This window comes from Glandiceps talaboti, chromosome 11 (genome assembly GCF_964340395.1).
Source record: "Glandiceps talaboti chromosome 11, keGlaTala1.1, whole genome shotgun sequence".
Taxonomy (NCBI): Eukaryota; Metazoa; Hemichordata; class Enteropneusta; family Spengelidae; genus Glandiceps; species Glandiceps talaboti.
In genome coordinates, this window is record NC_135559.1 from 1,704,741 (window position 1) to 1,720,019 (window position 15,279).

A 15,279-nucleotide genomic window follows, 5' to 3' on the forward strand; every position below is an offset into this window, starting at 1 on the left:
AGACATGCAGGTACCAGTGTTTTGAAGTCTGTATGGTCATATATTAGTTCATTTCAACTACACAAAATGTTGCAAGAAACTGTATACATTCAATCTTTCTATCTTAAACTAAAAGTATAGCATTTGTAGTTTCTTACTGGTTTCTGCGTGGTTGTATTAAACAGAACCAGTGAATACTAAACATGAAATGAGTGGTAATGAGCTGCAAAAAATGGTTTTGATTCTTGATTCTGCTCTCAACCACTGTAAAATGTTTTGCATCAACTGTGTATATATAAAAAAAAAAAACCAGCAACACATCTATCCCCTTTTCATTGTAAATATTTGATTCACATAGTTTATTATTGTACTGTAATTCTTACCGAGTTGTCTCTTAGCTTCAGCCCATGTTGGTTCTCCTCCTTTCAGTATCATAACAGCTTCTAAGACTTTCTCTACCAGTGGAGGTGGTTTAGCGTATGACTTGATTTCACCAACATCTTTCTTGTTCAGAGCTTCCAATGCCTAAACAATGCAAAAAAAAAAAGAATATTAAAATATGCAAATTAAACTATCTACTTGGATATCATACTTAGTTCATAGGAATCTACATCACAATGTGAGATGCCTAAGGATCACTGTCCAGATATATATTTTTGGACAGAATGACATATGTTTTTTTTTTAGAGATAACATATACCACTTCCCCAGTGTTGGCTTTCACATCTGAGGGTTTAATGGTAACCTCCCCAAACTGAAGTGTGTAACTAACTATTAAACCAAAATCCCCACTTTGAGACTGTACTATCCATATTACAAACTGGATAGACATTTCTAGGATAAGGAATATATGATGATAGTTGTTACAATGATTTTCTTCTGGTTAGATTGTCAAATACAGGTATACACGTGTCTTTCAAAATTCAAAACCTTGGTCATGATTCTTCTTTTTCCCATATAAGCTTCAACAACCCACACCCCACCCCACCCCACCCCATCCCACCTCCAACCCAACCCAACCCAACTAGTCTAGTCTAGATACAACATGTGGTATCAAATCTTGAGATCGATGTACAGATAGCACTAGACTATGACTCCCCCTCCCCTCCTCTCCCCTCCCCTCACCACCATCACTATCACCATCACCCCCACCACAACCAACAAGCGAGCATTCTGGATTGTCCTGTCTGAAACACTAACAAGACAGTCTGTGTTATATTCACCTTGACAGCCTCTTCTAAAGCTGGCATAGCCTCAGCCAAGTCTTGCTGTGCAGCTTCAGCCATTGCTTTACAACGCTCTTCTTCCTCTCCTATCTTTTCACTGCGAGCTTGTACAGACTGTTGATCAAATTATACAACATAAGTGTTCTGGGGGAAAAATTCTAATATGGGTATGTATACTTTGTGTATCTTACTAAGTGTTTGAATATATTATGGCTGAAAGTCAAAAAACACCAGTCTGGCTGAAAGTCTAAACACACCAGTCTGGCCAAAAGTCTAAACACACCAGTCTGGCCAAATGTCTAAACACACCAGTCTGGCCAAATGTCTAAACACACCAGTCTGGCCAAATGTCTAAACACACCAGTCTGGCCAAATGTCTACACACACCAGTCTGGCCAAATGTCTAAACACACCAGTCTGGCCGAAAATCTAAACACACCAGTCTGGTCGAAAGTCTGGCCAAAAATCTAAACACACCAGTCTGGCTGAAAGTCTGGCCAAAAATCTAAACACACCAGTCTGGCCGAAAGTCTGGCCAAAAATCTAAACACACCAGTCTGGCTGAAAGTCTGAACACACCAGTCTGTGTATACTTACAGGATTAATAAGGTTGAATGCTAACATGCCAAACACTACTAACATCCATTTAGGCTATGGGATAAACATAGCCATTTTAAAACTTTATATGTGATAAAATACCTTTTGCTGCTCATCTGCTTCTCGTTTTTGTTGGACTATGACAACTAGATACTCTTCACACTGTTTCTGAAATTCTGCCACCTTTTTCTTGGCCTCTTCTAGCTCCACTGACATGACTTCTACTTTGGATCGAGTCTCATCAATTTTCTGTAGACCATTCTTTAGTTTATTACATGCATCACCAAGTTCTTTCCTCTTCTCTGCTAACAATCTGTGTTCAAATAATGCAAATCATATTACATTTTTTGACTTGTATTACATCCAAAAAACACATATAGTCAGTGACTTGTTGAATAATTAGATATTATTTTCCTTCCTTCAGGCAAGGAAAATACAAGTGACCTATTAAAGGGTCTTTGTCACTACATGTCACTAGATGTGTAGTGACAACCCTTAGGTTATGAATATTTTCCGGCTGAATGAAGAAAATTATTGGAGAATAACATAATTATACCAGCACCAGCAATATCAAATCAGGGAAAGTAATGACAGTTTTGAACGTTTTGACTCATATATTGAACACAGCAGAACCAGTGACATAGATACACATTGTCGTGACAATCACATAGACGCATGCTGTCATGACGTAGAACAACCAAAGTATATATTTTTTGTTCAACTTGGCTCGTGCAATGTGCAAATATTTGAAATGCTATGACAACTTCATACATTTTAATACAGTAGTGTCCTTTTTCCAGCCACAATAGCTGTAACTTTCAGTAGTTTCCATTATTTTTTTACTCAATGACAAAAGAAAAGTCCTTATTATGATATATGTTGTATACTTACTGTTTGTAGCCTGATACTAATTCTAAATAGTTGGTTGGTGTGACATAGTTATGACGTTTCAGTTCTAGTAACATTTGTCTAGAACTATCCACCACTGAACGATGAATGGTGCAGAAAATTTGGGCAACGCTTCCCTTTGTCTGTAAATAAATAGAGTAAAAGTCAGATTATTTTCAGTACAAAACTAATTTTTTAAGGTATTTGGACATGCTTCTATTCATTTTGTCTTGTATGCAGGGATGGGGTTTGGGACAGGAATGTTATTTCATCATGCTAGTAAAGTGGGACTGAGTTTTGTTTTTGTGTGGTTTTTCTTTTCCCAAGAATAACATCAATTAATTTCAATGATGATTCTCTCTTGGGTTTTCAAACTTGAGGGTCAAAGGTCAACCTCTTTCATATCTAGCATTAGCCATACACATACATTTCTTGTAGTTTCACAGCAGTACAAACGTTCAGATGTCTCTTTGTTTTAAAAGTCATGCTTAGATGGTTAGTTGTGATCTGCAGACTGCATGCAACCCTCAGAAACCAAAGGATGACTTTCTATAAATACATGTGAAGTACAAGTTTTTTCAAAAAGTCCCAGAGAAAAAATGATAGCTTCCAAGTTAAGCAATAAGTATCCCATCAAGCACCTGGTAGAATAGTCAGCTATAATTCCATGCAAGGTATAATATTACTCTTACCCTTTTCACCACTATTGTCTGTCTTGATTATTTTTTTTTTCAAACTTACTATAAATATTTTGTTTCTAGTCTATTTGAACAACAGTTTACCAGTTCTAGGCTTATGTAGATTTCTTTGAGTGTGCCAACATGTTCTTACTCTCAGTAATCAAAGCTTCAGTTTACTAAGATAGACAAACTAAAACTTTTATCGCAACATGTTGATAAAACAGTGATAATGGATGGATGTTGGTTTAATTATAGTCTCAGTAGGGTGGTGCTCTGAAAGCTAGTTCCATAAACTTGCAATGTACTCTTTTGGGACTTCTAATGTTTTCACTATCTTGATCACAGGGTGATTAGACTCACACAACAGAGGAATCACTTTTACCCACTTGTCTATCCTAGTACACTGAAGCCTTGATTACCAGAGTAGTAACAGCTTTCTGGTCAACAGAAAAATCTGATGACCATAATATACTGTATCACAATGCACAGCATTGACCTGACTTGGCTCAGGTCAATGTACAAAGTGTACTGCTGGTATGTGTTACAATGTGTTTAGTATGCAAATAATATTTTAGCTGCAGAATTAGTCTGCACATCAAATAAACTTCCAAATGTTTGCCACTGGTAGACTGTTGTATACAGAATGAAGCAAACACTAGTACATGTACCAGACTAGAGAGAATTTCCATTAGTACCAGACTAGCTAGGTTTTTGAATGGTTGTATTATCAACTATGATACAGATGACTGTAAGAGGTTTTACATTTACAAATAATCTGTATGTTAATATACAAAATAGCATTACATATATAAATAAAAGTTCAAACTTATCAGTAAAAATATTATATCCAAGAGAAATATTTGTTGTTGATTGATGTAAGTAATATATAATAACTGTTACAGTAAGTTATATTGTAAAGATGACTTGGCAACAATAATGGTGAAAAGGTCCTAGAGAGTTGGATGGTTTATATTTCAATTCTGTTGTTATATTCTGACTCTGTCTGTCTCTGTCTGTCTGTATGTATGTACATGTATGTATGTACATGTATGTATGTATGTATGCATGCATGCATGCATGCATGCATGCATGCATGTATGTATGTATGTATGTATGTATGTATGTATGTATGTATGTATGTATGTATCTATATATGTATCTATGTATCTATGTATGTATCTGGTATGTATGTATGTATGTATTATTAGCACTCATTGTCAAACTACAAGATTCACACCACTACTGTAACAGTACACTGCACTGTCACACAGAGAAGCACACCAAACCGTTATCTAGTGAAAAGTTGAAGGCCAAGATACACACAGCAATTTGGTGATTGCATACAATGTCATGAGGCTGAGTAGATGATGACAGTGTTGTACATCCACAGGGCAATTCACTGGGCAATGCGAGGAGCAACTTGTGACAAATTGCAGAAAATCTGACATGTCAGATTCCTTGTAACGCACCTGGTGACATCCCATGGCTTTGTGATTATGTGCTTACATGGAGCAATTAGTTGTATGCAATGAATTGACTAGTTTGTTGCTCATCAAATTGTCAATTGTGTATCTTGGCCTATAATGTTTCTATTCACACAAGAGCTGCAATGCAAGGTATTTAAATGAATGTTAGATAAAGAGTGACGTCACTCGATATAATGTTGTGATGGGATTAGTAAGTCAGCTATAACAACACACCACTACATTGTACAGTCCTGCCCAACACACTATTCAATACTTTGTTCACCTAGATGTGCAGCAGGTCTAGACTTTCCATTTACATGCATGTAGTATGTATGTATAATTGCTTCTAGTGTTCTCTCCACATTCAATGGCTGATATCATTCACGTGGAAATTTATTTTTAAGGCATCGGGTGAACTTAACTCAAAGATTATGAATAACAATAAAAAATATTCAAATTCAGCATGAAATTATTTAATACATGGTAGAAGTAGTGAACTCTATGGGTTGCAGTTTCTTAACATTATATAATTTACATTAATTTGATATACATATATGTAGATCCATGATGAGCAAATTTAGTGCATTGCATATATTAGCATAGGTAATTATACAATTTGCATAATAATCAAATTTGGAGGTTTACATTTACATATTAATTTAAAAGTGAAATAGTTTGCATAATTTAGCATAGTAATGTGTAACTTGTATACTTTTCAAACAAGTCAATTTCAAGTCAATTTTATTACAAGGAATTGCATGTTATCATGAAGACAAATATTACGTATAATTTTCAAATATTATGACTTAATTTGGAGAGAACACCGAAAAGCAATATCAGTCTATATTTTACAACTAAATGTCCAAATCTAAAGCATTCACTGCAGTGACACACAAAAACACTGCATTACGCTACCCAGGCTGGCGGCTGCTGCTTCTGATCCTCCTCAGACAACTCTTTCGGGTCTTTCACTTTTTTATCTTTCTCTCTGTCTTTCGCCTCTTTTTCAGCAATCTAAGGTAGGGTAGGTAGGTTTGAATGGATTGACTGGTTCACACACACACACACACACACACACACACACACACACACACACACACACACACACACACACACACACACACACACACACAAAAGATGTACCCCGACACACATATAAATGTAGACATACAAATTGACATCCACATCCACAGACATACACACACACATACAAAAGATTTACCCAGACACACATAGACATACAAATTGACAGACACATCCACAGAAAGACACACAAACAGTAAACACACACATAAACACATGCAAGGAACATGGTATGTGCATGATAGGAGATACGCATAGCTGCAGGAAACTGCTAGCATTGGAACTACTAGGTATACTATCTACTATTTTTACAGAGCAAAACAATGATAGATTGATCCGAACAGTCAAGTGTATATCATACCTTAGAACAAAGGTTTCCTAAACTTACATTTGTTAAAAATTACATTTACAATGAATGAAATATATCTAAATTTTAAAAATCTAAATAAAAGAGTTGTCTTTCAATTTATATGTATCTTATTTTGTGGTATTTTTAATTTTGGTATGTATGATTTTGTTATACCTTAGAATCTAAAACACTTTTAATTTTCTCTTTGTTCTGATGCCGTGATCATACACATTCTGGTGTTTGTGGCAAAAAATGTTTGGGCATATTAAATCATTTATAGTTATACATAGGAAGTGGGAACTTTCTCTTAAACAAATGGTTTTCTATTAATGATACTGATTTCATTTGAACATTAATTACAATGACATTATTTAGACTAGACTCACACTCAGTCAGTCAACTTACACAAAAACACACAAAAAGGGATTCAATGCATTTCATTAAAGCAGCGATGTTTGAACAATGCAATTTCACAAACGGTAAGAAATTCGACAATTATCATGATAGAGTGTAAAATATATTGCCAGGCACGTCCTTATCATCCCTCCCACTACGACTGTAGACACACTGTAGGATGGCATGGTGGGATTCAAACCAAATGAATCCAAACTTTTGGTGCCAACAGACATCTGATATATGTAAATATGTTGTTGATATAGGCTTGTGTTATGTAATCTCATATTAATGGGGTCAAATCTAAACATCTACATGTCTTGGAGCTGTATCTGTTATCATATCTGACTTTGATCATGTACACCATGTCCAGTGTGGGTGTGAACATGCAACAGTATATAACTGTCAAACATTGAAAAGGAGTGATCTGATTGGATGCAACAACATTTTGTTGTGCCTTCAGTCATTTGTGGAAAGGGATAATATGATCGCCCATAATGGCTAATCTTTCAGTCTAGCATCTTGAATGCAAAGGAAAATATCTTATCATATTTAGAAAGAAAAACTTAATAAATATGCTACTTTACAATGCAATAAATTAGACTTTGTGGACAATCATAATTTCAATTTGGCTTGTGTTTTATCGTACATGTATTCTACAGTCCAAATACGAAGCAAAGCTAAATGTGTAATATTGCCATACCTCTTCAGGACTTCCTAAGTCCATGTTTTCTAGGTATTTCTCACCAACTTCTATCAGAGCATCTCTGGGCCATTCACTGAACCAATCAATGGTTGTACAGTTGACAAATGCTGGGTACATACGAATACGGTTTCTGGAGAGAAAAAAGAAGTTTTTCAAATTCACCATTGACTACAAATACAATGCAGGAGAGGCCAATCCAGGATAACAATTTTCACAGTACAATTACGACTGTAACCCTTCCATTGTTGCTATCAAATAATATCTGAGCACCATCAGCAAATTGTTGATATTTGTACAAATCTGATTGCCACCCTCTCTATGATATTTATAGTCTCAGTTACCCAGACTCTCATCACAGAAGGTTCCACTTGACAGACAAGAGTTTTGGGAAATTCAATCCAAACTTTTCCACACCAGATATGTGTCCAAAAGCAGTGCATTCTGGGGAATACTTCATGTCAAACATGGCAAGCTGAGTGATCCAGGCTCCTTTGTGAGAGATGTAAATGTCTCAAGCAACTGATACGTTTTAATTACTACAAACAGCCTTGGTATTCATGACTTGGAAGGAATGTTCTGTATGACTACTGGTGTGGAAAACTTTGGATTACATTGTCCTAGATCTCATCTGCGGGGTCTCCTAGTACAGCCCTCAGCAGTGAGAATTTGGGTAATTTGAGATTATGATATTTGTACAATTCTGACTGTTACTCACTTGTGTTCTATATCTGTAAAAAAAACCTTAAAACATCTTTCCTTTGAGAGATAATCTGTCTGACTTTACCTGAATGGATCTCCAACAGGACTCATACAAAGTACAATATGCAGATTACTTCTAACTCTGTCAATCAAGTAAGAAAACATGATTTCAGGTGTATCCTGGATATTGTCTTTTTTGGCTTCTTCTGCTAATGCTGTCCGTACTTCCTCAAATTCATCAGCTTTATACAAGTTGGGCACTTCTCCACTACTTAGGATGTTATTAATGTCTTCTAAGAATGACTCCTCCACTACTTGGGTGTCGTTGAACAGGAAGATAGTTGGTTTGTTGTCTACACCACATTGGTAGTACAGTCTCTTTAAATCTATGGAAAAAATATAGTTTCAGTCAGAAACAAAAAAAAAATTGTAAAAAGCAAACAGCAAGTTTGAAAAGATATTTTGATTCGTCTACTCAAGGCAATAGTCAGGAAGTAAAGTATTAAATTTAAAAGTATGGGATTCAAACATTGAGTTTTAAAAACTTACCATCTCTAAATTCAGTCTTCCTGTAATGTCTGGTAACTTCAATTTGGAATGTAAGAAACTCACAAATTGATGATGCTAGTCTGGTTAAACTTTGCCGACCACTACCACCAATACCAATCAGTAACATATTACCACGAGGTTGGTCAATCACACGTACAATACGAGTCACTGTAATAAAATAATACAATATGTATTAACCCTTGGAGTGTCAACACTAGTGTATACAGACTAGAGGTACATGTAGTGAGAGCCATGGGGCCACACACATCTTTTCAATATCACACCACACTGCAACCATGAACATTGTAAAGTCCATATGTTGTCTTATTTAAAATGCTAAGGCCTCAGCCCATCACACAAAACATTTTATACCGTAGAAAAGAAAAAGAAAAAGAACAAGGAAATGAATATCATTCTAATAATAAGTTACGGAAAAATAATTTAAATGAAAAAGTAAATGAAAAAGTAAAGTCCAAATCTTGTAATGTATAGTATTGTTAGCTAGTTTCATAAACTTGCAGTGTACTGTTTTGGGACTTCTAATGTTTACACTATCTCAATTACAGGGTGATTAGATTCTCGTCACTGCACAGAAGAAATGCTATCACCTGCACTTGAGTAATCTACCACATGTAACAACAATTGTAGTTAATATGTGTCTATGTTAGTACATCACAACCTCGAATACCAGAGTCGTACATACATTATACAATATGCCAAACTTACCATGTTCAATGGCATCTCTGAAGAGAACCAAATCCATAGCAATGACATTTGGAGTGTTGTTGTAATCTTCTAAGGCATTCTCCATAAATACTTTTAATGCTTTGAAATCCTGTAAATCTTCATAAATTGGTGTCTCTCCAGTAGTCATAAAGTTACCTGAATTAAAAAAAACCAACATATCATATAATAATTACGATTCAATCTATCTGGTGAACAAATTAGAATCTCACCAGTTGTAATAAAAATGTGATGAAATGGTAAATAAATATACATATTTATAACTTATGCTCACACTGCTACCTCACAACTTATTCTACCATGCATAAGCCAAGATATTGTCTTTGAACAGAAAATATGGATTATATACCCTGATCGTTCTACATCACGACAACCAATGTCTATATCACTGGTTCTGTGGTGCTTGAAATACGAGTCTAAATGTTCCTAATTGCCATTATTTTTCCTGATATTTCCTGAATTATGCTTGAGGTATAATTATATCATTCCTCAATATTTTTCTTCATTCAGCCTGAAAGTACTTATCGCCTTAGGGCTTGTCATATATTGTAAGATATGTTGTGTTGTTTAGCCCTATCAGGCTTCTTAATAATCCCATAGAATAGTACAGACGATGAATGCTGGCTGAGCGTAGCACATATGTCTGTATCTTACATACATGGTTTGTCATTACTCATGAAAATACAACTAGTATGTGTGCATGCACACCGCTACAAGTAATCACTGGTTTGTCATTACTCATGAAAATACAACTACAAAATGTAGTATGTGTGCATGCACACCGCTACAAGTAATCACTGGTTTGTCATTACTCATGAAAATACAACTAGTTTGTGTGCATGCACACCGCTACAAGTAATCACTGGTTTGTCATTACTCATGAAAATACAACTAGTATGTGTGCATGCACACCGCTACAAGTAATCACTGGTTTGTCATTACTCATGAAAATACAACTAGTATGTGTGCATGCACACCGCTACAAGTAATCACTGGTTTGTCATTACTCATGAAAATACAACTAGTATGTGTGCATGCACACCGCTACAAGTAATCACTGGTTTGTCATTACTCATGAAAATACAACTAGTATGTGTGCATGCACACCGCTACAAGTAATCACTGGTTTGTCATTACTCATGAAAATACAACTAGTATGTGTGCATGCACACCGCTACAAGTAATCACTGGTTTGTCATTACTCATGAAAATACAACTAGTATGTGTGCATGCACACCGCTACAAGTAAATACTGGTTTGTCATTACTCATGAAAATACAACTAGTATGTGTGTATACACACCGCTACAAGTAATCACTGGTATATATGTATGTGTGCATGCACACCGCTACAAGTAATCACTGGTATATATGTATGTGTGCATGCACACTGCTACAAGTAATCACTGGTATATATGTATGTGTGCATGCACACTGCTACAAGTAATCACTGGTATATATGTATGTGTGCATGTACACCGCTACAAGTAATCACTGGTATATATGTATGTGTGCATGCACACCACTACAAGTAATCACTGGTATATATGTATGTGTGCATGCACACTGCTACAAGTAATCACTGGTATATATGTATGTGTGCATGCACACTGCTACAAGTAATCACTGGTATATATGTATGTGTGCATGCACACCTCTACAAGTAATCACTGGTATATATGTATGTGTGCATGCACACCGCTACAAGTAATCACTGGTATATATCATATGTATGTGTGCATGCACACCGCTACAAGTAATCACTGGTATATATCATATGTATGTGTGCATGCACACCGCTACAAGTAATCACTGGTATATTGTAATACTCTTTCCTCCCTGTACTAAGAGTAACTTACTTACCAAATATTGGGGGTTGTTTGTTTGGACAGATATTATGAAAGGTTTGGTCAAAGAGAACTCCAAGTTTCTCACTCAGAATAGAAACAAAGCTTTCTATGTCATCAGAACCAACCAGACGATCTGAGAAGACTCTGTACATAAAAAGCAAAAATTAAAACACAATTAAAATGATAAGTCCATGAATGTGTGACGAGATCTTTGAATGACAACTGACAGAGCTCTTTTGAAGTTTACTGTAATCTGATTTTGTTAATGTTAAAGTCACTAAGGTCCGAGAAAGGTTTCCTTCTTTTCTTTCTCGTTTCTTTCTTGTTACACAGTTCATGTTAAACTGACCAATGCACTCAGCACTCTACAATTCAAGATTCATTTCCACAATTGCCGTCTGATGTGGCAAGGTAAGGCAAGGCAAATATTTTAATTTACACCAATGAAAAGAATTGAATATGTAACTGGTGATGGTACATCATGTTTACAAATATTTGAGAAGGAACTGTACACTGAATTTTTTAACTGATTCAGAAATTGCATGAATGAAAGATGTGGAAGCTGATGAAGGAAATATGCCTGAAAATATTTGAGAAGGAACTGTACACTAAAATAATTGTTAACTTACTCAAATTAATTGAGTGAGAAACATGTAAGATCATGATTAAAAAGTGTCACAAAATAAAGAGATACATGTTCTGCTTACCTGAAGCACTCATGAATCCATAATCTGGTCATACTTTGTTTAGTGTCATAATAATCTCTATGAGATCTTAGTAAACCTTGGAAGACTCTAGATATATCTCTCATATTGAAGAGATAATGAATTTTAGCTGGTGTTGGTAGGAATTTTTGGACTATGTTCTGATAGATTTCGATGGTTGCCTGTGTCATGATATCTCCAATAGGTTTAACATCTTCTTCAAAGTCTTGCAGTTTTTGGTTTATCATGGTACCAAAGATACGTTTGATTTGAGATTCCTACAGGAATAAACATTAATATGGTGTTAGTGGCATGATTTGACTTAACTTAACTTAGAAACATTCCCAGGTTTTTTTTTTGTTAACTACTGAGTATGAATATAGCTTTAACTTCAAGGTTGTTTGATACCTAGACAGGTTTTTGAAACATAAATAACACATTTTGCAAGTGAAAACAACAACTACAGATATTAAAATCTTAGTATGATATGACTGGTTTTAGACATTCACTGAAGTTTGCTTTGTGCATTTTTTTAAATAAGTTGTTAACACTCTAGTGACATGGTTTCTGTAACTCTATGGAAGAGGGCATTAGGTTTTAAAGGGTTACAAAAAGTAACAGTTCAAAAATCTGGTTTGGTTAGCATTGGGCTATCTCTGTGCTACTATAGGGTTAGCATGGTCTTAACACTGGTCTGGTACATATACATCACTATGTGATTATGATTTAGCAGCTGGAAGGGTTAATGAAGGCATACATCAACACTGAAAAACTTGCCAGGTCAGTGCTACAATTACGTTGAAAGTTGGCTAGCAAAATGGTGAGCGATTCCTCAGCTTTAGCAATTCTGTTGTACATATAACTGCAGAGTAAATGTTGGCTCCATATGTGACAATGTGAATGGGACATGATAATGTGATGCAGAATTACTTACACTTGGGAAGGTCATGTTGATAAGGTTAAAACGACTCTGTAGACGTTTTGAAATATGCATACGACCACCACCTGGAGGACCCATAGACACAACTAGTTGCATGTCCTGTAATACAAAGTAAACAATATATTCAAATGTATCATTTTTCTCATCTAAAGGAAATATGTCTGAAAGAGAACTGCAAATCTGTGGAATTAGGAAACAAGACCAATTTAAGAGTATCTCCTTGCTTTCACCAGTTTATACGAACTCCATTTTCATATGAAAACAGATCATTGTCACTTGCAGCAGCATTTTCAAATCATTGCACTTTTTCATTGTGGACATGTTATACATTTCATGGTTTGATAAGAATAGTTTTATGTCCAACTCCTCTTTATGTGGACATGAAAAGGCAGAAGAACTTGAAACTCATTTTTGAGTGTGAGCTATTATGCAAAAAAGCCATAAAAGCTTTCTAATATAAATGTTTCATACATACCCTGATATATTTGACAGTTTGTTTTAGTCTGTCATACCAGAATCCATAATCCATCCACAGTTTCATCAATTCTAATGGTGGCTGAGAACCAAAAGTATCTTTAGCTGGCATGTTGAAGTCATCCATGAAAGTGACTAGTTTCTTACCACCAACAGGTACATAGACACCTACCAAGTAAAACACACAATACAATTCATTCATTTAACCCAAATGTAATCAATAATACAGTATTCTTAGTATTCTCCCTGGAATGAGGACTTTCCAAGACACCATGTTTTGTACCAGCCAGTACAAAACAAGGATTCTAATCTAGTCCAATCTAATCTAATCTAATCTAATCTAATCCAAAAAGAAATTCAACACACCAGACTTTAGAATCATAGTATTGTTCAATGGAACCAATAAGGGTCAATCCACACAAAATACTGAATGTAGGAGGGGGGGGGGGAACGGACAAGTAAATGTTTTGAAAACCATAGTGTTACAATTTACAGGTGACTTGGCCAAAATTGTAAATTTACAAAGGAACAACTTGATAGACTTTATGGTAACTGAATAAGATTTTTAAAGAATCACAAAACTGACAACTCACCCTTAGTTCTCTTTTCTACTCTACTTTCAATGATGTCTTGGACGTTGTTAGATGTTGTCTGGGCTGACATGTTGATGGTTAATACACTGTACTGCTGTGGTTCAAGTTTACTCAGTACTGCCTGGGCTACAGATGTCTTTCCAGTGCCAACAGGACCAACCAATAAGACAGGATTGACAGCATGTATCAGATTACTGACTAGGAAATCGTAACGCACAGTGTCCACAGTTGGTACAATAATACGATAGAATGGAAGACTGTGGAAATAACACAAAAATATGGGTTTGATTATTTGTTGTGCGAAGTTATACAGACAACTTACAAATACAAGACTGACACATTTGTACATTGATTACATTGACTGACATTTTGGGATACACAGATGATAATAATAGATTACTTTTTATTGGACTATTTTATTATCTCTTGTGCATACAACATGTCTGTACTCAGCACGTTGGTGGAGGGTCTATGGTTCTACCAACAACCTTATAGCTTGATACACCAAAACTAAAACATAGCAATATTGAATTGATTTATTTACCAGACACACAAAAGATTAAAAATTATAATATATCCATTTCAAAGGAGCACAAAAAATTAAAAATTATAATATATCCATTTCAAAGGAGCAGTTATTATGTTAATATATCTAGTGAGGACCACAGAAATAGTTTGATATAAACCAGTCGAGTCTGTGACCCTGACAACATAAATATACATGAAAACGTACAAGTGCATAGCTATGCAATAAATAGAATTGTTGTATTTTGACTTACTTTGGTTGATATCTCCATCCACCTCTCAGTTTATCTTCCCAGTGAGCCCAAGTTTTATTCTTGACATCTACGTAGTATTCATAGATGCTATCTTTGTTTGGGAAGGTGCCTTCAATTTCTCTGATATAGTTGTCAATCTTCTTTCTACCATCTTCATCCACAGAAGCACAGACAGACCAGATCACACAGAACAAGAACCACAGTTCATGCATTCGTTCGTAGTTGTCTTTGTCATAAGGGTTAACCTGTAACACAATCAAATCTTGTCAGAGGTATGCATAACTTTAATAAAACAATACAATACAATCCCATGTTTACCTGACATCTGTTTCTATCCTGTCTCTTTGTTCTTTCAACCTCAGTGCATATCACTGAATCAAATACTGACTCAGCCACCACTGTGACCACTGGGTGAGTTCAGACCCAGAATGCAGTGGTAAGTACAAGCCAGCCATTTGCCCACTGACAATCTGTACAGATATCTCTCTAGAACTCTCTATCTAACACCCTTCTCCATACAAGCTGGCTACTTGCCCACTGACAATCTGTACATCTCTCTTAAGTTCTCTATGTGACTCTCT

The 15,279-nt window shown here is 35.5% G+C and overlaps 1 protein-coding gene across 1 annotated transcript in view; it reads right to left on the reverse strand.

Moving 5' to 3' along the window:
* LOC144442581 (dynein axonemal heavy chain 2-like) overlaps positions 1 to 15,279 on the reverse strand; it is a 66,245-nt gene that overhangs the window by 20,960 nt on the left and 30,006 nt on the right. The window contains exons 42-55 of the mRNA XM_078131962.1: positions 14,699 to 14,943; positions 13,920 to 14,176; positions 13,328 to 13,494; positions 12,847 to 12,951; positions 11,916 to 12,190; positions 11,222 to 11,352; positions 9,342 to 9,497; positions 8,616 to 8,783; positions 8,152 to 8,452; positions 7,365 to 7,497; positions 2,694 to 2,833; positions 1,905 to 2,115; positions 1,203 to 1,319; positions 363 to 504 (exon numbers count right to left, since the gene is read on the reverse strand). Coding sequence (XP_077988088.1) covers positions 363 to 504; positions 1,203 to 1,319; positions 1,905 to 2,115; positions 2,694 to 2,833; positions 7,365 to 7,497; positions 8,152 to 8,452; positions 8,616 to 8,783; positions 9,342 to 9,497; positions 11,222 to 11,352; positions 11,916 to 12,190; positions 12,847 to 12,951; positions 13,328 to 13,494; positions 13,920 to 14,176; positions 14,699 to 14,943 — 2,548 coding nt within the window. The remainder of the gene's footprint in view (positions 1 to 362; positions 505 to 1,202; positions 1,320 to 1,904; positions 2,116 to 2,693; positions 2,834 to 7,364; positions 7,498 to 8,151; positions 8,453 to 8,615; positions 8,784 to 9,341; positions 9,498 to 11,221; positions 11,353 to 11,915; positions 12,191 to 12,846; positions 12,952 to 13,327; positions 13,495 to 13,919; positions 14,177 to 14,698; positions 14,944 to 15,279) is intronic.